General features: G+C 44.0%; 1 protein-coding gene across 1 annotated transcript in view; it reads left to right on the top strand.

Annotated features, from left to right (window-relative positions):
* Positions 1-24,904, top strand: part of LOC143785742 (cytochrome P450 2K1-like) — a 53,280-nt gene that overhangs the window by 13,683 nt on the left and 14,693 nt on the right. Inside the window, exons 4-5 of the mRNA XM_077274834.1 lie at positions 647-807; positions 19,478-19,651. Of these exons, the coding sequence (XP_077130949.1) occupies positions 647-807; positions 19,478-19,651 (335 nt within the window). The remainder of the gene's footprint in view (positions 1-646; positions 808-19,477; positions 19,652-24,904) is intronic.

Genomic DNA, 24,904 nt, shown 5'->3' with positions numbered 1-24,904 from the left:
TATCGCTTTCTCCAACCCGGTCTACAGAATTTATTTATTTTATTTATTTTACTGATTTGTGTACCGACGTTAATTCCACAGTGCTTTACAAACATTATTGGCACTGTCCCCATTGAGGCTCACAATCTAGAATCCCTATCAGTATGTCTTTGGAGTGTGAGAAGAAACCGGAGTACCTGGAGGAAACCCCCGCAAACACGGGGAGAACATATAAACTCCTTGCAGAGGTTGTCCTTGGTGGGATTTGAACCCATGACCCCAGCGCTGCAAGTGCTAACCACTGAGCCATTGTCAATTCGCAACACAGTTAAACTACAGTGTTATTCAGAGGGGTTTTGCAAACCCCAATTCACATATAGTAGAGGGTACACCACAAAGAGTGAAGTTTTTGCTCTATATTTGCATCACATTTTTCTGCACGTGGAAAACATCTGCAGCATCTAAATATATCATTAGGATTTCAATTGTTATTCAGGTTGTGGGTTTGCTTCAATTATCACTTGGTATTTTCAGTGATCTACAGTCATTACTGAAGGCAGTTTTACATTGGGGTTAAAAATGATCTTTTAGATTGAGTAATTTTTTATGTTTTTTAGTTTTTTTATTGATAATTTAATTTATTGTTTTGATTTTTTTATTCTTCTAGGCAAACCATTCAATAATCACATGTTGATAAACAGTGCAGTTTCCAATGTAATCTGCTCTATTATCTTTGGGAAAAGGTTTGAGTATGATGACCCAACGTTTGAAAAACTAATTAAAATGTTAGATGAAGATGCCAAACTGGTCGGTTCCCCCCAAGCGCTGGTAAGAAAACCTTCAGATCTTATGTCTAACCTTTTTAGTGAATTCTCAGAAGAGTAGTTTTCATGTTAACCTTTACAACTAATTGTAGTGCAATCCAGAGCTCGTTGGGTAAGAACTCATCTCTTGGTTCACACTAGAGTTGAGCGACTTTAATTTTTTTAAGATCGATTCGGGTTTTGTGAAACCCGATTTTGTCCAGAGTCGAGTCGAGTGCAGTCGGCCGATTATCGCTAAAAGTCGGGGATCGACCGAAACACGAAACCCAATGCAAGTCAATGGGGAAGCATAGTCGGCAGTGAGTGGAGGCCAGGAAAACACCTACAGTGCCCATTTTAATGCCAAAAACATCCATTCTTGTTTCTGAAGCTTGTCAATCTTAATTAGCTTTATAATAATAGTTGGGCATAGGGAATTGGGGGTCATTTGGCAAAAGTTGTGGGGGGAGTAGGGCTGGCTCAAGTTTTTCGTGGGCCCAGGAAATGCGGACTACATCACGGCGGTGTTGCAGGGAAAGGTAAGTATTTCAACGTTGCAAGTGCTGTGATCCTGAGCAAGCAGGGGGGGCCCACTCGTTCGCATTGGCACTGGCACAGGGCCCCTCAAAGTACGGCGGTGTGTTTGCATGGCGGGGGCGCCTCCCACCAGCAGCGACACTTTTGCGTACTCTGAGGGGCCCTGTGCCAGTGACGTCGCCAACGAGTATGCCCCCCCACCTGATGAAGGAACCTGCACTTTCATCTGCACCTTCCTCTCTGTCCCTGTGTAAGGTGGTATAACATGCGGGAAGGGGAACCTTACTTTCAGCAGGGTCAGATTCTGGCTGTGTAGAGTATAAGGGGAATGTAGTGGTCTAGGTCAATGTACCAGCAGACTCATCTAGCAGTGGCTGGGCAATGGGCAGGATGAGGAGGAAACAGATATAGGGCCAAAGAATAAAGTAGGCTAAATGCAGTTCAAAATTGGTAACAGGACTAAACAGGCGGCATTGCTTTGTTCAGTGGAGTAGCAAACCCAAGAGCAGCAGACACTGTTTCAAGGGCCTAACCACACTAGTAGGCCAAATGCAGTTTAATATCTGATAGTATAGGGCGAAAGCCAGAATGTGGAAGCTCAGCTTTGTTCAGTTGAGGACAACACCAGGCAGGGGCAGACAGACACCTTTAGTAGGCCGGGACAGCCAATGGCATTTTTAAAAATGGTAATTTGGAACAGAAGGTAGAAGCTCAGCTTTATTCAGTTGAGGACAACACCAGGCAGGGGCAGACAGACACCTTTAGTAGGCCGGAACAGCCAATGGCATTTTTAAAAATGGTAATTTGGAACAGAAGGTAGAAGCTCAGCTTTATTCAGTTGAGGACAACACCTGGCAGGGGCAGACAGACACCTTTAGTAGGCCGGAACAGCCAATTTAAAAAAAAAACAGCAGTTAGTAAGAGGCAGAAGGTAGAAGCTCAGCTTTACTCAGTTGAGGACAACACCAGGCAGGGGCAGACAGACACCTTTAGTAGGCCGGAACAGCCAATGGCATTTTTAAAAATGGTAATTTGGAACAGAAGGTAGAAGCTCAGCTTTATTCAGTTGAGGACAACACCTGGCAGGGGCAGACAGACACCTTTAGTAGGCCGGAACAGCCAATTTAAAAAAAAAACTGCAGTTAGTAAGAGGCAGAAGGTAGAAGCTCAGCTTTACTCAGTTGAGGACAACACCAGGCAGGGGCAGACAGACACCTTTAGTAGGCCGGAACAGCCAATGGCATTTTTAAAAATGGTAATTTGGAACTGAAGGTTGAAGCTCAGCTTTATTCAGTTGAGGACAACACCTGGCAGGGGCAGACATTCACCTTTAGTAGGCCGGAACAGCCAATTGCATTTGTAAAAATGGTAATTTGGAACAGAAGGTAGAAGCTCAGCTTTATTCAGTTGAGGACAACACCTGGCAGGGGCAGACAGACACCTTTAGTAGGCCGGAACAGCCAATTTAAAAAAAAAACAGCAGTTAGTAAGAGGCAGAAGGTAGAAGCTCAGCTTTACTCAGTTGAGGACAACACCAGGCAGGGGCAGACAGACACCTTTAGTAGGCCGGAACAGCCAATGGCATTTTTAAAAATGGTAATTTGGAACAGAAGGTAGAAGCTCAGCTTTATTCAGTTGAGGACAACACCTGGCAGGGGCAGACATTCACCTTTAGTAGGCCGGAACAGCCAATTGCATTTGTAAAAATGGTAATTTGGAACAGAAGGTAGAAGCTCAGCTTTATTCAGTTGAGGACAACACCTGGCAGGGGCAGACAGACACCTTTAGTAGGCCGGAACAGCCAATTGCATTTGTAAAAATGGTAATTTGGAACAGAAGGTAGAAGCTCAGCTTTATTCAGTTGAGGACAACACCTGGCAGGGGCAGACATTCACCTTTAGTAGGCCGGAACAGCCAATTGCATTTTTAAAAATGGTAATTTGGAACTGAAGGTTGAAGCTCAGCTTTATTCAGTTGAGGACAACACCTGGCAGGGGCAGACATTCACCTTTAGTAGGCCGGAACAGCCAATTGCATTTGTAAAAATGGTAATTTGGAACAGAAGGTAGAAGCTCAGCTTTATTCAGTTGAGGACAACACCTGGCAGGGGCAGACAGACACCTTTAGTAGGCCGGAACAGCCAATTTAAAAAAAAAAACAGCAGTTAGTAAGAGGCAGAAGGTAGAAGCTCAGCTTTATTCAGTTGAGGACAACACCTGGCAGGGGCAGACAGACACCTTTAGTAGGCCGGAACAGCCAATGGCATTTTTAAAAATGGTAATTTGGAACAGAAGGTAGAAGCTCAGCTTTATTCAGTTGAGGACAACACCAGGCAGGGGCAGACAGACACCTTTAGTAGGCCGGAAAAGCCAATGGCATTTTTAAAAATGGTAATTTGGAACAGAAGGTAGAAGCTCAGCTTTATTCAGTTGAGGACAACACCTGGCAGGGGCAGAGAGACACCTTTAGTAGGCCGGAACAGCCAATTTAAAAAAAAAACAGCAGTTAGTAAGAGGCAGAAGGTAGAAGCTCAGCTTTACTCAGTTGAGGACAACACCAGGCAGGGGCAGACAGACACCTTTAGTAGGCCGGAACAGCCAATTGCATTTGTAAAAATGGTAATTTGGAACAGAAGGTAGAAGCTCAGCTTTATTCAGTTGAGGACAACACCTGGCAGGGGCAGACAGACACCTTTAGTAGGCCGGAACAGCCAATTTAAAAAAAAAACAGCAGTTAGTAAGAGGCAGAAGGTAGAAGCTCAGCTTTACTCAGTTGAGGACAACACCAGGCAGGGGCAGACAGACACCTTTAGTAGGCCGGAACAGCCAATTGCATTTTTAAAAATGGTAATTTGGAACAGAAGGTAGAAGCTCAGCTTTATTCAGTTGAGGACAACACCTGGCAGGGGCAGACAGACACCTTTAGTAGGCCGGAACAGCCAATTGTATTTTTAAAAATGGTAATTTGGAACAGAAGGTAGAAGCTCAGCTTTATTCAGTTGAGGACAACACCTGGCAGGGGCAGACAGACACCTTTAGTAGGCCGGAACAGCCAATGGCATTTTTAAAAATGGTAATTTGGAACAGAAGGTAGAAGCTCAGCTTTATTCAGTTGAGGACAACACCTGGCAGGGGCAGACAGACACCTTTAGTAGGCCGGAACAGCCAATGGCATTTTTAAAAATGGTAATTTGGAACAGAAGGTTGAAGCACAGCTTTATTCAGTTGCAGCTTCTTGGCAATAATATAAAGAAGACGCGACAGGACAACACTCGGTGGATGCCATATCTGTGTTTTCAATGGAAAAAAACCTTTCAGTTAACTACTTGCAGGAGAAAGTTTTTGTAGCTGGTGGCCAATTTTTGTACTGTACCAGTTTTTTGTTGTATGTGTTTTTGTTTTTAATGTTAAAATGTCTGCATTTGATATCTCTCCAGTATTTTCTTTTTTATAAGCAAAATACTGCAGTTTTACAGCGGTTACATGGATACACAGGCAGCTTGGTGGTGAGTGGAGGAGTATTTAAAGTAGGGACCGCAGACAGGCTATCAAAGGCCTAAAATAACAAACAATAGGCTCATGGCTGTTTTACATCAGTTACATGGATACACGGGCAGGCAGCTTGGTGGTGAGTGGAGGAGTATTTAAAGTAGGGACCGCAGACAGGCTATCAAGGGCCTAAAATAACAAACAATAGGCTCATGGCAGTTTTACATCGGTTACATGGATACACAGGCAGCTTGGTGGTCAGTGGAGGAGTATTTAAAGTAGGGACCGCAGACAGGCTATCAAAGGCCTAAAATAACAAACAATAGGCTCATGGCAGTTTTACATCGGTTACATGGATACACGGGCAGGCAGCTTGGTGGTGAGTGGAGGAGTATTTAAAGTAGGGACCGCAGACAGGCTATCAAAGGCCTAAAATAACAAACAATAGGCTCATGGCTGTTTTACATCGGTTACATGGATACACGGGCAGGCAGCTTGGTGGTGAGTGGAGGAGTATTTAAAGTAGGGACCGCAGACAGGCTATCAAGGGCCTAAAATAACAAACAATAGGCTCATGGCAGTTTTACATCGGTTACATGGATACACAGGCAGCTTGGTGGTCAGTGGAGGAGTATTTAAAGTAGGGACCGCAGACAGGCTATCAAAGGCCTAAAATAACAAACAATAGGCTCATGGCAGTTTTACATCGGTTACATGGATACACGGGCAGGCAGCTTGGTGGTGAGTGGAGGAGTATTTAAAGTAGGGACCGCAGACAGGCTATCAAAGGCCTAAAATAACAAACAATAGGCTCATGGCAGCTTTACAGCGGTTACATGGATACACAGGCAGCTTGGTGGTGAGTGGAGGAGTAGTGCAAGGAGTGTCTGTCCCAGTACTCCCAAAATATAAATAGATGTTAATGTCTCGCAAAACAACCAAAACAAAAAAAAAGGTGGCATACTTAGGTACAGGGGTGGGCTCATCTACTGAGTTTCTGACATAGTAATTTGGCAGTAACTATTTAATGGTGCCAATATAGGACACAGACACAGACTACTTTAAGTTGCATCATAGATGTCTACAAATTTGTATTGTCAGTGCCAGACATTGAATGATGTCAGCGAATAGACTAAAGATTGGTGGAGCTGTGCGACATAATTTTGCACGTGGTAGAGCACATTTTGAGCTGGGGTAGGGGGGAACTCTCTTGAGGCCGGCGGGACCGCCCCAGGGCCCCTCATGTTACAACGGTGTGTCTGACGTTGGGTGCGCACCACCACCGCCAGAGACACTACATTGTACTATGAGGGACCCAGTAGCAATGCTGTCAACCAAAAGCGAGCACACCCACCTCTTCAGACAAACAGCAGTCTCACGGGTGCTTGCGCCAAGTCGCGATACCACGGCCCCGTGTGGGGAGTTTTGCCATTTAGGGAGGTGTAAACATGTCGTATGCTGTACAATCAGCTGCAGCAAATTAGACATTAGAAAAGTAATTCACAGGCAAGAGCTTTTCATAGGAAAGCTAGGTGTCGGCCGGGCAAGGTGGGGCAAAAGATTTCGAAATCCAGTTGTGGTTCATTTTAATGAATGTTAGATCGTCAACATTTTGGGTAGCCAGACGAGTCCTTTTTTCGGTTAATATTGAACCTGCAGCACTGAATACTCTTTCTGATAGGACACTTGCTGCCGGGCAAGCAAGCTCCTGCAATGCATATTCTGCCAATTCTGGCCAGGTGTCTAATTTGGAGGCCCAGTAATCAAATGGGAATGACGGTTGAGGGAGAACATCGATAAGGGATGAAAAATAGTTAGTAACCATACTGGACAAATGTTGTCTCCTGTCACTTTCAATTGATGCAGCAGTACCTGTCCTGTCTGCGGTCATAGCAAAATCACTCCACAACCTGGTCAGAAAACCCCTCTGTCCAACGCCACTTCTGATGTGTGCACCCCTAACACTCCTAGTCTGCTGCCCCCTGGAGCTCGTGTGAGAACGATCACGTGCGCTGTGTGCTGGGAATGCCTGAAGCAAACGGTCAACAAGAGTTGATTGTTTGGTTGCTAATATTAGTTCCAAGTTCTCATGTGGCATAATATTTTGCAATTTGCCTTTATAGCGTGGATCAAGGAGGCAGGCCAACCAGTAATCGTCATCGTTCATCATTTTCGTAATGCGTGTGTCCCTTTTTAGGATACGTAAGGCATAATCCGCCATGTGGGCCAAAGTTCCAGTTGTCAAATCTCCGGTTGTGATTGGTTGAGGGGCAGTTGCAGGCAAATCTACGTCACTTGTGTCCCTCAAAAAACCAGAACCCGGCCGTGACACGCAACCAATTTCCTGTGCCCCCGGGAAAGGTTCGGCATTAAAAATATACTCATCCCCATCATCCTCCTCGTCCTCCACCTCCTCTTCGCCCGCTACCTCGTCCTGTACACTGCCCTGACCAGACAATGGCTGACTGTCATCAAGGCTTTCCTCTTCCTCTGGTGCAGACGCCTGCTCCTTTATGTGCATCAAACTTTGCATCAGCAGACGCATTAGGGGGATGCTCATGCTTATTACGGCGTTGTCTGCACTAACCAGCCGTGTGCATTCCTCAAAACACTGAAGGACTTGACACATGTCTTGTATCTTAGACCACTGCACACCTGACAACTCCATGTCTGCCATCCTACTGCCTGCCCGTGTATCCTCCCACAAATAAATAACAGCACGCCTCTGTTCGCACAGTCTCTGAAGCATGTGCAGTGTTGAGTTCCACCTTGTTGCAACGTCTATGATTAGGCGATGCTGGGGAAGGTTCAAAGACCGCTGATAGGTCTGCATACGGCTGGCGTGTACAGGCGAACGTCGGATATGTGAGCAAAGTGCACGCACTTTGAGGAGCAGGTCGGAGAACCCAGGATAAGTTTTCAATAAGCACTGCACCACCAGGTTTAAGGTGTGAGCCAGGCAAGGAATGTGTTTCAGTTGGGAAAGGGAGATGGCAGCCATGAAATTCCTTCCGTTATCACTCACTACCTTGCCTGCCTCAAGATCTACTGTGCCCAGCCACGACTGCGTTTCTTGTTGCAAGAACTCGGACAGAACTTCCGCGGTGTGTCTGTTGTCGCCCAAACACTTCATAGCCAATACAGCCTGCTGACGCTTGCCAGTAGCTGGCCCATAATGGGACAACTGGTGTGCAACAGTGTCATCTGCCGATGGAGTGGTTGGCAGACTGCGTTCTGTGGAAGAGCTGTAGCTTCTGCAGGAGGACGAGGAGGAGGAGGAGGAGGGGGTGCGAACGCCTACAGCCAAGTGTTTCCTAGACCGTGGGCTAGGCACAACTGTCCCTAAATTGATGTCGACTGTGGACCCTGCATCCACCACATTCACCCAGTGTGCCGTGATGGACACATAACGTCCCTGGCCATGCCTACTGGTCCATGCATCTGTAGTCAGGTGCACCTTTGTACTCACAGATTGCCTGAGTGCATGGACGATGCGCTGTTTAACATGCTGGTGCAGGGCTGGGATGGCTTTTCTGGAAAAAAAGTGTCGACTGGGTAGCTCGTATCGTGGTTCAGCGTACTCCATCAGGGCTTTGAAAGCTTCGCTTTCAACTAACCGGTAGGGCATCATCTCTAACGAGATTAGTCTAGCTATGTGGGCGTTAAAACCCTGTGTACGCGGATGCGAGGATAAGTACTTCCTTTTTCTAACCAGAGTCTCATGTAGGGTGAGCTGGACTGGAGAGCTGGAGATCGTGGAACTTTCGGGTGTGCCGGTGTACATGGCAGACTGAGAGACGGTTGGAGACGGTATTGTTTCCGCCGGTGCCCTAGATGCAATATTTCCTCCTACAAAACTGGTGGTTCCCTGACCCTGACTGCTTTTGGCTGGCAAAGAAACCTGCACAGATACTGCCGGTGGTGCGGAAAATGGTGGCCTTACAGTGACGGAAGGGATGTTGCGTTGCTGACTAGCTTCATTGGCCGAGGGTGCTACAACCTTAAGGGACGTTTGGTAGTTAGTCCAGGCTTGAAAATGCATGGTGGTTAAGTGTCTATGCATGCAACTAGTATTTAGACTTTTCAGATTCTGACCTCTGCTTAAGCTAGTTGAACATTTTTGACAGATGACTTTGCGCTGATCAGTTGGATGTTGTTTAAAAAAATGCCAGACTGCACTCTTCCTAGACTCGGATCCCTTTTCAGGGATTGCAGACTGAGCTTTAACCGGATGGCCACGCTGTCCTCCAACAGGTTTTGGCTTTGACACGCGTTTTGGGCCAGATACGGGCCCGGCAGATGGAACCTGTTGCGATGTTGATGCCTGCTGCGGCCCCTCCTCCACCTCCGCTTCTGAACTACTGCCGCCTGCACCCTGTTCCCCCAATGGCTGCCAATCGGGGTCAATAACTGGGTCATCTATTACCTCCTCTTCGAGCTCGTGTGCAACTTCGTCTGTGTCACTGTGTCGGTCGGTGGTATAGCGTTCGTGGCGGGGCAACATAGTCTCATCAGGGTCTGATTGTGGATCTGTACCCTGAGAGGGCAATGTGGTGGTCTGAGTCAAAGGAGCAGCATAGTACTCTGGCTGTGGCTGTGCATCAGTGCACTCCATGTCAGAATCTACTTGTAATGGGCATGGCCTGTTAAATGTTTCACTTTCTAAGCCAGGGACGGTATGTGTAAAGAGCTCCATGGAGTGACCCGTTGTGTCGCCTGCTGCATCCTTCTCTCTTGTTGTAGTTTTTGCTGAGGAGGACAAGGAAGCGACTTGTCCCTGACCGTGAACATCCACAAGCGACGCGCTGCTTTTACATTTACCAGTTTCGGAAGAGGAGGCAAAAGAGCTAGAGGCTGAGTCTGCAATGTAAGCCAAAACTTGCTGTTGCTGCTCCGCCTTTAAAAGCGGTTTTCCTACTCCCAGAAAAGAGAGCGTTCGAGGCCTTGTGTAGCCTGACGACGAAACTGGCTCCACAGCTCCAGACTTAGGTGGAATATTTTTATCCCCACGACCACCTGATGCTCCACTACCACTACCATCATTACCAGCTGACAATGAACGCCCACGACGACCTCTTGCACCAGACTTCCTCATTGTTTTAAAATCTTAACCAAAGTAACTTTATTTGTTGCTGTCAAACAACTTACACGGTGAGCTATAACTTCAGTATGATTTCAATATCCCTTAACAGGTTGGTGAGACCACAAGGAAAATCAGGCACAATGTTCCACACTCTGTTTTCTGTGGCACAAAATCACAGAGATGACACACACGCAGGACTGTCACTCAAGCACTAATGTCAATATTAATCTCCCACCTAATTTTTATTTTTTTTTTTCTCAGGGAGACTTTAGAAACCAAATAATATTAAAAAAAAAAAAAAAAAAAAAAGGCTTTCTATGGCCCACAATTAGAGAGAGAGAGGTGGCACACCCAGGAGTCAAGACTGGCGCACAAGCTGAAAGGGCAATATTACTCTCCCACTGTTTTTTTTATGTATTTTTTCTTTTTTAAGGGAGACTTTAGAAACCAAATAATATTAAAAAAACCCAAAAAAATAAATAGGCTTTCTATGGCCCACTGAATGAGAGAGAGAGGTGGCACACCCAGGAGTCAAGACTGGCACACAAGCTGAAAGGGCAATATTACTCTCCTACTGTTTTTTTATGTTTTTTTTTTTTTTCAGGGAGACTTTAGAAACCAAATAATATTAAAAAAACCAAAAAAAAAAAGGCTTTCTATGGCCCACAATTAGAGAGAGAGAGGTGGCACACCCATGAGTCAAGACTGGCGCACAAGCTGAAAGGGCAATATTACTCTCCCACTGTTTTTTTATGTTTTTTTTTTTTCAGGGAGACTTTAGAAACCAAATAATATTTAAAAAAAAAAAATAAATAGGCTTTCTATGGCCCACTGAATGAGAGAGGTGGCACACCCAGGAGTCAAGACTGGCACACAAGCTGAAAGGGCAATATTACTCTCCCACTGTTTTTTTATGTTTTTTTTTTTTTTAGGGAGACTTTAGAAACCAAATAATATTAAAAAAACCAAAAAAAAAAAGGCTTTCTATGGCCCACAATTAGAGAGAGAGAGGTGGCACACCCAGGAGTCAAGACTGGCGCACAAGCTGAAAGGGCAATATTACTCTCCCACTGTTTTTTTTATGTTTTTTTTTTTTTTCAGGGAGACTTTAGAAACCAAATAATATTTAAAAAAAATAATAAATAGGCTTTCTAAGGCCCACTGAATGAGAGAGGTGGCACACCCAGGAGTCAAGACTGGCACACAAGCTGAAAGGGCAATATTACTCTCCCACTGTTTTTTTATGTTTTTTTTTTTTTCAGGGAGACTTTAGAAACCAAATAATATTAAAAAAACCAAAAAAAAAAAGGCTTTCTATGGCCCACAATTAGAGAGAGAGAGGTGGCACACCCAGGAGTCAAGACTGGCGCACAAGCTGAAAGGGCAATATTACTCTCCCACTGTTTTTTTATGTTTTTTTTTTTTTTCAGGGAGACTTTAGAAACCAAATAATATTAAAAAAACCAAAAAAATAAATAGGCTTTCTATGGCCCACTGAATGAAAGAGAGAGGTGGCACACCCAGGAGTCAAGACTGGCACACAAGCTGAAAGGGCAATATTACTCTCCCACTGTTTTTTTATGTTTTTTTTTTTTTTCAGGGAGACTTTAGAAACCAAATAATATTAAAAAAAACAAAAATAAAAAGGCTTTCTATGGCCCACAATTAGAGAGAGAGAGGTGGCACACCCAGGAGTCAAGACTGGCGCACAAGCTGAAAGGGCAATATTACTCTCCCACTGTTTTTTTATGTTTTTTTTTTTTTTCAGGAAGACTTTAGAAACCAAATAATATTAAAAAAACCAAAAAAATAAATAGGCTTTCTATGGCCCACTGAATGAGAGAGAGAGGTGGCACACCCAGGAGTCAAGACTGGCACACAAGCTGAAAGGGCAATATTACTCTCCCACTGTTTTTTTATGTTTTTTTTTTTTTTTCAGGGAGACTTTAGAAACCAAATAATATTAAAAAAACCAAAAAAATAAATAGGCTTTCTATGGCCCACAATTAGAGAGAGAGAGGTGGCACACCCAGGAGTCAAGACTGGCGCACAAGCTGAAAGGGCAATATTACTCTCCCACTGTTTTTTTATGTTTTTTTTTTTTTCAGGGAGACTTTAGAAACCAAATAATATTAAAAAAACCAAAAAAATAAATAGGCTTTCTATGGCCCACAATTAGAGAGAGAGAGGTGGCACACCCAGGAGTCAAGACTGGCGCACAAGCTGAAAGGGCAATATTACTCTCCCACTGTTTTTTTATGTTTTTTTTTTTCAGGGAGACTTTAGAAACCAAATAATATTATAAAAACCAAAAAAAAAAAGGCTTTCTATGGCCCACAATTAGAGAGAGAGAGGTGGCACACCCAGGAGTCAAGACTGGCGCACAAGCTGAAAGGGCAATATTACTCTCCCACTGTTTTTTTAAGTTTTTTTTCTTTTATTTTCAGGGAGACTTTAGAAACCAAATAATATTAAAAAAACCAAAAAAATAAATAGCCTTTCTATGGCCCACTGAATGAGAGAGAGGTGGCACACCCAGGAGTCAAGACTGGCACACAAGCTGAAAGGGCAATATTACTCTCCCACTGTTTTTTTATTTATTTTTTTTTTTCAGGGAGACTTTAGAAACCAAATAATAAGAAAAAAAAATAAATAAATAAATAGGCTTTCTATAGCCCACTGAATGAGAGATAGCACACACAGCAGTGGCACACAAGCCCTGACTGAGGCCAATATTTTTCTACCACTGATTGATGTAGTGTTTTTGTGTTGAGGTAGAATTTAGAACACAAATCACGGAAAAAATAAATAGACTTTCTATGGCCCACTCAGTGAGAGATGGCACACACAGGGATGGCACTGTAGCAGAAATGCCAATCTTAATCTCCCACAAAAAAAAAAAAAAAAAAAAAAACAGGGACTGTCCTACAATTACTATCTCCCTGCAGTAATGTAAGCCAGGTATGGCAGGCAGCAATAGGAGTGGACTGATGCACAAATTAAATAAAAAGTGTGGACAAACAAAAAAGATAGCTGTGCAGAAAGGAACAAGAGGATATGTGCTTTGAAAAAAGCAGTTGGTTTCCACAGTGGCGTACACACAGCAATACAGCTATCACGGAGCCTTCTAGGGCAGCCCAATGAGCTACAGCGCTGAGGAAAAAAAAAAAAAAATAGCTTCCACTGTTCCTGCACACCGAAGGTGGTGTTGGACAGTGGAAATCGCTACAGCACAAGCGGTTTGGTGGTTAGTGGACCCTGCCTAACGCTATCCCTGCTTCTGACGAAGCGGCAGCAACCTCTCCCTAAGCTCAGATCAGCAGCAGTAAGATGGCGGTCGGCGGGAACGCCCCTTTATAGCCCCTGTGACGCCGCAGACAGCAAGCCAATCACTGCAATGCCCTTCTCTAAGATGGTGGGGACCAGGATCTATGTCATCACGCTGCCCACACTCTGCGTTCACCTTCATTGGCTGAGAAATGGCGCTTTTCGCGTCATTGAAACGCGACTTTGGCGCGAAAGTCGCGTACCGCATGGCCGACAAGCACAGGGGTCGGATCGGGTTTCATGAGACGCCGACTTAGCCAAAAGTCGGCGACTTTTGAAAATGATCGACCCGTTTCGCTCAACCCTAGTTCACACCCAATACCCTCCAGTTGCTTAATTAATAAAACAAAAGTGTCCTGTATAATAGATGATGATGTACAATCTTTGTTCCCTAAATGAGTCCTTACAATTCATGTACAATATCCGATTAGTATTCTGCTTCTCCTCTCTCTAATTCAATAGTTTACTGTACTGGAGCAGAACAGTCCTTCTCAGACGCTACCCAAATATGGTGGGTATAGAATGAACATAATAGGGAATTTAGGGGAACTGACTGCTCTGCCCTATGGGGTCCAGACACTGATTGCGGTCTTCTATAGATTTATTACGATCCTCCTCTGACTAACAATCGGATACCTATATGGTCAGCTCGGCATGCAAAAAATAAGCCCTTAGCCAACCCAAGATCACAAAAAATGGAGACGCTATGAATATCGGAAAATGGCGCAATTGTTTTTAACAAAGTTTTGGCATTTTTTCTCACGACTTAGGCTACTTTCACACTAGCGTTAACTGCATTACGTCGCAAATCCGTTTTTTGCCGAAAAAACGGATGCGTCAAAAAAAGTGAAAAACGTATGCAACGCATACAGCATTTCGACGGATCCATCGCAAATCCGCTAAACGTTTCCATCGAAAATACTGGATGCGTTGCATACGTTGCATCCGTTTTTACCATCCGTTGCATCCGTTTTTACGACGGATCCGTTTTTAAAATGGGAGGCTCCCAAATTTGATTGGCTACTGGAAAATATGGAAAACTATATAGTTACTGTTTATACAGCCCATCTTTGAGGGTTTTAGTTTTGTGGCAGCGATGGAAGGTGTTCTTGTGAGGATTGCTAGTTTGGTTACCGACGTTATCTTTGAGACGAATCGCCTGGATATCATAGTGTGGGAGAAGGAGGCGGCAGCGGAAAGACGGAGGATGCTTCTGCAGCAACGGAGACGGAGACGACTGTGGATTAATCCGATTAATGAACTACGGATGATGATAAAGGGATCCAAACCCTAACCCTACCCCTAACCTCACACCTAACCGTTTAATGAACATTTTCTGACAGTCATAGTGCCACGTATTTCAGTGCCACGTACTATAAATACTATAACTACGTGGTTATACGTGGCACTGAAATATCGTGGCACGTAAATACGTGGCACTTAAATGCGTGGCACTGAAATACATGGCACTGAAAAATCGTAGCATTTACATGAAATACGTGGCACTTAAATACGTGGAACTTATATACGTGGCACTTAAATACGTGGCACTTATATACATGGCACTTAAATACGTGGCACTTATATACGTGGCACTTAAATACGTGGCACTTAAATACGTGACACTTATATACGTGGCACTTAAATACGTGGAACTTATATACGTGGCACTTAAATACGTGCCACATATACGTGGCACTTAAATACGTGGAACTTATATACGTGGCACTTAAATACGTGGCACTTAAATACATGACAATTATATACGTGGCACTTAAATACGTGGCACTTAAATACGTGGAACTTATGTACGTGGCACTTATATACGTGGCACTTAAATACGTGGAACTTATATACGTGGCACTTAAATACGTGGCACTTAAATACGTGGAACTTATGTACGTGGCACTTAAATACGTGGCAGTTAAATACGTGGCACTTATATACGTGGCACTTAAATGCGTGGCACTTATATACGTGGCACTTAAATACGTGGCACTTAAATATGTGGCACTTAAATACGTGGAACTTAAATACGTGGAACTTATGTACGTGGCACTTATATACGTGGCACTTAAATACGTGGCACTTAAATACGTGGCACTTATATACGTGGCACTTAAATACGTGGAACTTAAATACGTGGAACTTATATACTATATAATATATTATATTATATAAGTGCCACGTATATAAGTGCCACGTATATACGTGGCCATATATGTGGGGTTGAAGGCCCAGGCCAGGTTTATATAGATTTGGGGGTGTCTGGCCAATTGGCAACAAAATCCAGCTTCTGAGCATGCTCAGTGTAAAAAAACGTATTGCAGCGCTGCATTGCGTCGTACGACGTGTCCCGACGCATCCGTCGCTCATAGGCTTCCATTGTAGCCAACGACGCATGCCGCAGGATGCGTCGCGACACGTTTTTTAGGCGGAGACAAAAAACCTACAAGCAACGTTTTTTGCCGACGACGTATCGCCAAATTTCGACGCATTTGTCGTACGATGTACACGACGTATGCCAATCCGTCGCAATACGTCGCCAATACAAGTCTATGGGGAAAAAAACGCATCCTGCAAACACTTTTGCAGGATGCGTTTTTTCTGAAAAAAGACGTTTTGAGACGGTTTGCAGTTAACGCTAGTGTGAAAGTAGCCTTAGATAAAACTTTAGATTTAGATTAGAACCTAGACATGTTTGGTGTCTATGTACTCATAATGACATGGAGAATAATAATAGCTAGTCAGTTTTGGCATTTAGTGAACCTAATAAAAGAAACAAAACAAAAAACTAGTGTGGGATTGTACTTTTTTGCAATTTCGCTGCACTTGGAATTTTTTTTCCCATTTTTGAGTACACAACATGGTAAAACTAATGGTGTTGTTCAAATGTACAACTCGTCCCGCAAAATACAAATCCTCACATGGCCATTTTTACCAAAAAATAAAAAAAGTTATGGCTCTAGGAATAAGGGGTTCACAAAATGAAAATGCAAACACAAAAATACCTCTGGTCGTTAAAGGGGCTTTATTTCCCATGAACAAAGTACTTTTTAATCAATAGATCTTGGAATAATAATCATTTACATAACTGGATGTGTTTAAATAAAATGTTCCTGTGCTGAGATAATCTTATAAATGTGCCCCTGCTGTGTACTGCGTAATGGCTGTGTCTGACCATACAGGGACACAGGGACATGGTCTGATCATACTACAGCTACTGGGCAGGGGAGGAAGCAAAAGAGAGGATACAGTCACTGTAGTGAGAACTTTTTAAGGTTTCCATATATTTCACCTGAAAGCCAAATATTCCTAAATTTCTGTGAGTAGTGTATACTCTTCTTTACATAATGAATATGAGATATCGTCTCATAGCTGTTCTTTATATTTAATGTAACTGAATAAGGATCTTTTTAGTATTCTTAGTGATATATGCTACAGAGCACCTTCATCATCTTTCCTCCATCCCATAGATCTTCCTTACCTGACCTATCTATCACAATCAATGACATTACGCTTTCTCCCGTACCGGAAGTCCGCTGCCTTGGAGTAACCTTTGACTCTGCCCTGTCCTTCAAACCGCACATCCAAGCTCTGTCCACCTCCTGTCGCCTCCAGCTCAAAAATATCTCCAGAATCCGTCCTTTCCTCAATTGTCAATCTACTAAAATGCTTGTGCATGCCCTCTTCATTTCCCGCCTTGACTACTGCAACATCCTTTTCTGCGGCCTCCCTGCTAACAACCTTGCACCTCTCCAGTTAATCCTTAACTCTGCTGCCCGACTAATTAATCTCTCTCCTCGCTACTCCTCCGCTTCCCCCCTCTGCAAATCACTTCACTGGCTCCCATTCCCTCAGCGTATCCTGTTCAAATTACTAATACTGACCTAATAAAGCCATCCTTAACCTGTCTCCTCCATATATCTCTGAACTAATCTCCCGATATCTTCCCTCACGTAATCTCCGGTCCTCCCAAGACCTCCTCTCCTCCACACTTATTTGCTCCTCATCCAATCGCCTCCAAGACTTCTCCCGAATATCCCCCATCCTCTGGAATTCTCTGCCCCAACTTGTCCGACTATCAACTACATTCGGATCCTTCAGACGGAACCTGAAAACCCACCTCTTCAGGAAAGCCTAGAGCCTGCACTGACCCTGCTGCCTCCTCACCACTACCGAAGCTACCGCCTCACCAACACCGGAGCTCCTGCAACCCACAACCTACTGTCTCCTTCCCCATAATCCTGTAGAATATAAGCCCGCAAGGGCAGGGTCCTCGCCCCTCTGTATCAGTCTGTCATTGTTAGTTTGTTTACTGTAAGTGATATCTGTAACTTGTATGTAACCCCTTCTCATGTACAGCACCATGGAATCAATGGTGCTATATAAATAAATAAATAATAATAATAATAATATTACACAGATACGTTACTAGGTAGGAATGTAGAGCTTTTAATCAGTTAGGCTATGTCTCTACGTTCAGGATTCCCTGCGCTTTGGAGGCAGCGGACACCCCGCTCCACCCAAAGCGCCGCCCCCTGTTGTACGAGGGGTGATTCCGCATGTGTTCATTGAACACATGCGGACTCACCGCATCGTATACATAGACTGGGTTATTTATCTTGCAGAGACGGAGGGTCTCCACAAGATAAATAGACATGCTGCGGTTTATAAAGACGCGCCGCATGTCCGGATATGCAGGTCTGCCACCTGTGTGTTTGTACGCATAGTGGAGATAGGATTTCTTAAAATCCCCTACACTATGCTGTAGCATCTGGATGCTGCGGATTGGACACTGCAGCTGTAAGCAGCGTCCAATCCACAGCAAATCCTGAAGGTTTCCTGACTGTGGAAACATAGCCTAAAAGGAAAGAAAATGGCCTATTGAATACATCAGGTTTTTTTGTTAAATGTATTTTTGCACTTTGTATAGAAGCCTCTAATGAGCGTATGCAAAGGTAATTGTGGAATATGTAATCAGTTGTGTATAGAGGTGTTATTAGTCATTGTAATCATGCCTCTAATGATATGGAGTCTGCTGCAAACTCTTCCTGAAAGCATGGGAAGTATGCGTCTAAAAAAGCCCCAGTGGCCAGTGTGAAAATTGCATGATTACTATTGTTTAAAAAAATAAAGATCTTAAAAAGAAAAAAATATATGTAACACAAAAGCCTGGTTTAAACAGTAGGTCGTTTTGGTAATTTTCTGATGATAGCTTCCCTATAAGTGAATTATTTTTAGGTGAAAAACTAGACACAGCTGAAGCTTTACTCCTTAATGAAAATGGAGAAGCTTTTTCTAATCCTAGGTAATATCTATAATTAATTGATTGATGTGATGTATCCTCTCTTTGGTAAAGCCATAGCATACTGTACCTTAATATTCCACAGCGCTCCACAGAGGTTACTCTTATCAGTTCTTGTCCCCAATTAGGGTCACAACCTAAATCTGTCTCTCACTCACCTACACACTAGGACCAATGAGCCTACACGTATGCTTTTTAGAGTATAGGAAGAAAGTGGAGAACCTCGAGGAAACCCATGCAAACCTACAAGGAGAACATACCAGCTTAGGTCCCATTTATACAAGTTTTGTGTTTTTTTATTTCTTGGCTATTTTTTGCAGATAGAACACATACCTATCATAGTATATGACCTTTTCACATTCACAAATTCATGTTTGATTTTGATCCATTTTGCGCATTAAACTCATCCATTTCAGTAAGTTTGTTCAGTGTCTGTTTTTCAGTGACTGATGCTAGTTGAAGCTTAGGAAACCTCAATTTGTTTTTTTTTATCATATGAAAAATATGGATGACACACATGAATGGTAATAATAATACTAATAATAATAATAATAATCTTTATTTATATAGCACCAACATATTCCGCAGTTCTTTACAGTTTAACAGTTTCAAACACAACAGTGATAAGTAACAACATTAACAATACAATAATTAAAGCAAAATAAGACGACCCTGCTCATGAGAGCTTACAATCTACAATGGTAAAACAAAATTCACATGGACCAAAAATGGATACAAATTGGAACCACTATACTGATAAAAGTTATCTTGAAAAAAAAACTGAAGGGGCCTTATTCAGAGAATACACTTGGCCGGAGTCTAACCTAGGCTCCTAGTGATGTAGGGTGGAGCGCCACTGACTGGCCGAGCTGCTCCCAATGTACACCGTTATTGAACTGGTCTGTACTTTTTGCTGCAAGAAAATCTAAAGAGGAATTGTTGATTTCCACAGCTGTATAATTATTATCCCTTCATCGGATCACTCCTTGGCCTACATAAGAAAATACAGCAGACCAATATAGAGCTGAGGAGTTTTATTTCCCAATGTACAACGAATCGACGATTGGAATTAGATGCAAATGACATCACAGGATACATCGATGCATATATTCTGAAGCAGGAACAGGTGCGTTAATGGTGCATATGTTACCTTAATTTTCACTTATGAGAACGAAAGGATGGGATATCAATTATTCTTGGAAAATCTGAGGGTTTTACTATCTACTTTGTCACGGTTGGTTTTAGGCAACGTGTGACCATGTGGCCAAAAGTAAAAGTGAGACAGTAAATGCTGAACTATTATACCAACAACACAATCATATTCAGTCAGTACAGAAGGTCTTGTGGTGAGAGCAGAAGCACTGATCTCTGGGGAACTGCTAGGGTTGTTCAGGAGGAAGAGCACAATACTAAACTACAGCTTTTTTGGACTTTAAGATGCACCAAAGGTTTAGGCAACATAAGTTCCACCAATCAAAACTGTCTTGGAAGTATTAAAAAGTGTGTGTGGGGTCAATGTCCCAATTCATAATGCGCTACACGGTAGAATAGAGTGGCAATAGATCTATTGTTAGTGTTTCTCTGCAGTGTGTCTTATAAATCCAATCCAAGACCAATGTCTTCTCTTATTGGACCTGTTCACTTTTCCCATGTTTTTCATCTGGCCCAGGCCGCTATGAAGACCTGTTTAGCTGATGCTCCCTCTTCCATGATTCCCCCTCTGCATCTGACATCTCAGCACAGCGGGCGCAATGACGTCATTATAATGCACCCGCTGTACCAAGATGTGCAGAGGATCTGAAGACACTATGAAGAGACCCGAGCAGCAGGGGAACGAGCAGAGGTGAGAATTTTTATTTTTTTAATGAGGGGACTATTATACTGCAAAAAGCATTATGTAAGGGCATTGCACTGTATGGAGCACTATCTAGGGCTATTATATTTTATGGAGCACTATGTGGGGCCAATATACTCTATGGAGCACTATGTGGGGCCATAATACTGTATGGAGCACTATGTGGTGCCACTAAACTGGTACTATACTATACTGCTCTGGTAGCTCTCTGGTTTTGATTGACCTCAGAGGATCAACAGAGTCCATGTTGTGGTGAAATTAGGTCACAGTCCCCTGCTGCTAAACTGCTTTGCTGACAACCCTTTTAACAGCTCACACATTATATTCTCCTAATGAGTCATCGCTTCTTTAAAACCCCAGTAGGGTTGAGCGACTTTCATTTTTTTAAGATCGAGTCTGGTTTTGTGAAACCCGATTTAGTCCAGAGTCGAGTCGAGTGAAGTCGGCCGATTATCGCTAAAAGTCGGGGATCGACCGAAACACGAAACCCAATGCAAGTCAATGGGGAAGCATAGCCGGCAGTGAGTGGAGGCCAGGAAAACACCTACAGTGCACATTTTACTGCCAAAAACATCCATTCTTGTTTTCTGAAGCGTGTCAATCTTAATTAACTTTATAATAATAGTTGGGCACTGGAAATTGGGGGTCATTTGGCAAAAGTTGTGGGGGTAGGGCTGGTTCAAGGTTTTAGTGGGCCCAGGAAACATGGACTACGTGTCATGGCGGTGGAGCAGGGAGAGGTAAGTATTTCAACGTTGCAAGTGCTGTGATCCTGAGCAAGCAGGGGGGGGCCACTCGTTCGCATTGGCACTGGCACAGGGCCCCTCAAAGTACAGCGATGTGTGTTTGCATGGCGGGGCGCCTCCCACCAGCAGCGACACTTTTGCGTACTCTGAGGGGCCCTGTGCCAGTGACGTCGCCAACGAGTATGCCCCCCCCACCTGATGAAGGAACCTGCACTTTCATCTGCACCTTCCTCTTTGTCCCTGTGTAAGGTGGTATAACATGCGGGAAGGGGAACCTGACTTTCAGCAGGGTCAGATTCTGGCTGTGTAGAGTGCAAGGGGAATGTAGTGGTCTAGGTCAATGTACCAGCAGACTCATGTAGCAGTGGCTGGGCAGTGGACAGGATGAGGAGGAAACAGATATAGGGCCAAAGAATAAAGTAGGCTACATGCAGTTCAAAATTGGTAACAGGACTAAACAGGTGGCATTGCTTTGTTGAGTGGAGTAGCAAACCCAGGAGCAGCAGACACTGTTTTAAGGGCCCAAACACACTAATAGGCCAAATGCAGTTTAATATCTGCTACTGTAGGCCAAAAGCCAGAAGGTTGAAGCTCAGCTTTATTCAGTTGAGGACAAACACCACGCAGGGGCAGACACCGTTAGTAGGCCGGAACCACCAATGTGTTTAAAAACTGCAGTTAATCAGAGCCGGAAGGTAGAAGCTCAGCTTTATTCAGTTGAGGACAACACCAGGGAGGGGCAGACACCGTTAGTAGGCCGGAACCACCATTTTTTTTTAAAAACAGCAGTTAATCAAAGCCAGAAGGTAGAAGCTCAGCTTTATTCAGTTGAGGACAACAGAAGGCAGGGGCAGACACCGTTAGTAGGCCGGAACCACCAATTTTTTTTAAAAACAGCAGTTAATCAGAGCCGGAAGGTAGAAGCTCAGCTTTATTCAGTTGAGGACAACAGAAGGCAGGGGCAGACACCGTTAGTAGGCCGGAACCACCAATTTTTTTTAAAAACAGCAGTTAATCAGAGCCGGAAGGTAGAAGCTCAGCTTTATTCAGTTGAGGACAACAGAAGGCAGGGGCAGACACCGTTAGTAGGCCGGAACCACCAATTTTTTTTAAAAACAGCAGTTAATCAGAGCCGGAAGGTAGAAGCTCAGCTTTATTCAGTTGAGGACAACAGAAGGCAGGGGCAGACACCGTTAGTAGGCCGGAACCACCAATGTGTTTAAAAACTGCAGTTAATCAGAGCCGGAAGGTAGAAGCTCAGCTTTATTCAGTTGAGGACAACAGAAGGCAGGGGCATACACCGTTAGTAGGCCGGAACCACCAATTTTTTTTAAAAACAGCAGTTAATCAGAGCCGGAAGGTAGAAGCTCAGCTTTATTCAGTTGAGGACAACAGAAGGCAGGGGCAGACACCGTTAGTAGGCCGGAACCACCAATTTTTTTTAAAAACAGCAGTTAATCAGAGCCGGAAGGTAGAAGCTCAGCTTTATTCAGTTGAGGACAACAGAAGGCAGGGGCAGACACCGTTAGTAGGCCGGAACCACCAATTTTTTTTAAAAACAGCAGTTAATCAGAGCCGGAAGGTAGAAGCTCAGCTTTATTCAGTTGAGGACAACAGAAGGCAGGGGCAGACACCGTTAGTAGGCCGGAACCACCAATGTGTTTAAAAACTGCAGTTAATCAGAGCCGGAAGGTAGAAGCTCAGCTTTATTCAGTTGAGGACAACAGAAGGCAGGGGCAGACACCGTTAGTAGGCCGGAACCACCAATTTTTTTTAAAAACAGCAGTTAATCAGAGCCGGAAGGTAGAAGCTCAGCTTTATTCAGTTGAGGACAACAGAAGGCAGGGGCAGACACCGTTAGTAGGCCGGAACCACCAATTTTTTTTAAAAACAGCAGTTAATCAGAGCCGGAAGGTAGAAGCTCAGCTTTATTCAGTTGAGGACAACAGAAGGCAGGGGCAGACACCGTTAGTAGGCCGGAACCACCAATGTGTTTAAAAACTGCAGTTAATCAGAGCCGGAAGGTAGAAGCTCAGCTTTATTCAGTTGAGGACAACACCAGGCAGGGGCAGACATTCACCTTTAGTAGGCCGGTACAGCCAATTGCATTTTTAAAAATGGTAATTTGGAACAGAAGGTAGAAGCTCAGCTTTATTCAGTTGAGGACAACACCAGGCAGGGGCAGACAGACACCTTTAGTAGGCCGGAACAGCCAATTTTATAAAAAAAAAGCAGTTAATAAGAGGCAGAAGGTAGAAGCTCAGCTTTATTCAGTTGCAGCTTCTTGGCAATAATATAAAGAAGACGCGACAGGACAACACTCGGTGGATGCCATATCTGTGTTTTCAATGGAAAAAAACCTTTCAGTTAACTACTTGCAGGAGAAAGTTTTTGTAGCTGGTGGCCAATTTTTGTACTGTACCAGTTTTTTGTATGTGTTTTTGTTTTTAATGTTAAAATGTCTGCATTTGATATCTCTCCAGTATTTTCTTTTTTATAAGCAAAATACTGCAGTTTTACATCGGTTACATGGATACACAGGCAGCTTGGTGGTGAGTGGAGGAGTATTTAAAGTAGGGACCGCAGACAGGCTATCAAAGGCCTAAAATAACAAACAATAGGCTCATGGCAGTTTTACAGCGGTTACATGGATACACGGGCAGGCAGCTTGGTGGTGAGTGGAGGAGTATTTCAAGTAGGGACCACAGACAGGCTATCAAAGGCCTAAAATAACAAACAATAGGCTCATGGCAGTTTTACAGCGGTTACATGGATACACGGGCAGGCAGCTTGGTGGTGAGTGGAGGAGTATTTCAAGTAGGGACCACAGACAGGCTATCAAAGGCCTAAAATAACAAACAATAGGCTCATGGCAGTTTTACAGCGGTTACATGGATACACGGGCAGGCAGCTGGTGGTGAGTGGAGGAGTATTTCAAGTAGGGACCGCAGACAGGCTATCAAAGGCCTAAAATAACAAACAATAGGCTCATGGCAGCTTTACAGCGGTTACATGGATACACGGGCAGGCAGCTTGGTGGTGAGTGGAGGAGTATTTCAAGTAGGGACCACAGACAGGCTATCAAAGGCCTAAAATAACAAACAATAGGCTCATGGCAGTTTTACAGCGGTTACATGGATACACGGGCAGGCAGCTTGGTGGTGAGTGGAGGAGTATTTCAAGTAGGGACCACAGACAGGCTATCAAAGGCCTAAAATAACAAACAATAGGCTCATGGCAGTTTTACAGCGGTTACATGGATACACAGGCAGCTTGGTGGTGAGTGGAGGAGTATTTCAAGTAGGGACCGCAGACAGGCTATCAAAGGCCTAAAATAACAAACAATAGGCTCATGGCAGCTTTACAGCGGTTACATGGATACACGGGCAGGCAGCTGGTGGTGAGTGGAGGAGTATTTCAAGTAGGGACCGCAGACAGGCTATCAAAGGCATAAAATAACAAACAATAGGCTCATGGCAGTTTTACAGCGGTTACATGGATACACGGGCAGGCAGCTGGTGGTGAGTGGAGGAGTATTTCAAGTAGGGACCGCAGACAGGCTATCAAAGGCCTAAAATAACAAACAATAGGCTCATGGCAGTTTTACAGCGGTTACATGGATACACGGGCAGGCAGCTGGTGGTGAGTGGAGGAGTATTTCAAGTAGGGACCGCAGACAGGCTATCAAAGGCCTAAAATAACAAACAATAGGCTCATGGCAGCTTTACAGCTGTTACATGGATACACGGGCAGGCAGCTTGGTGGTGAGTGGAGGAGT

The sequence above is a fragment of the Ranitomeya variabilis genome, chromosome 7 (genome assembly GCF_051348905.1).
Source record: "Ranitomeya variabilis isolate aRanVar5 chromosome 7, aRanVar5.hap1, whole genome shotgun sequence".
NCBI classification, from domain to species: domain Eukaryota; kingdom Metazoa; phylum Chordata; class Amphibia; order Anura; family Dendrobatidae; genus Ranitomeya; species Ranitomeya variabilis.
This window is presented reverse-complemented; position numbering and strand designations above follow the sequence as displayed.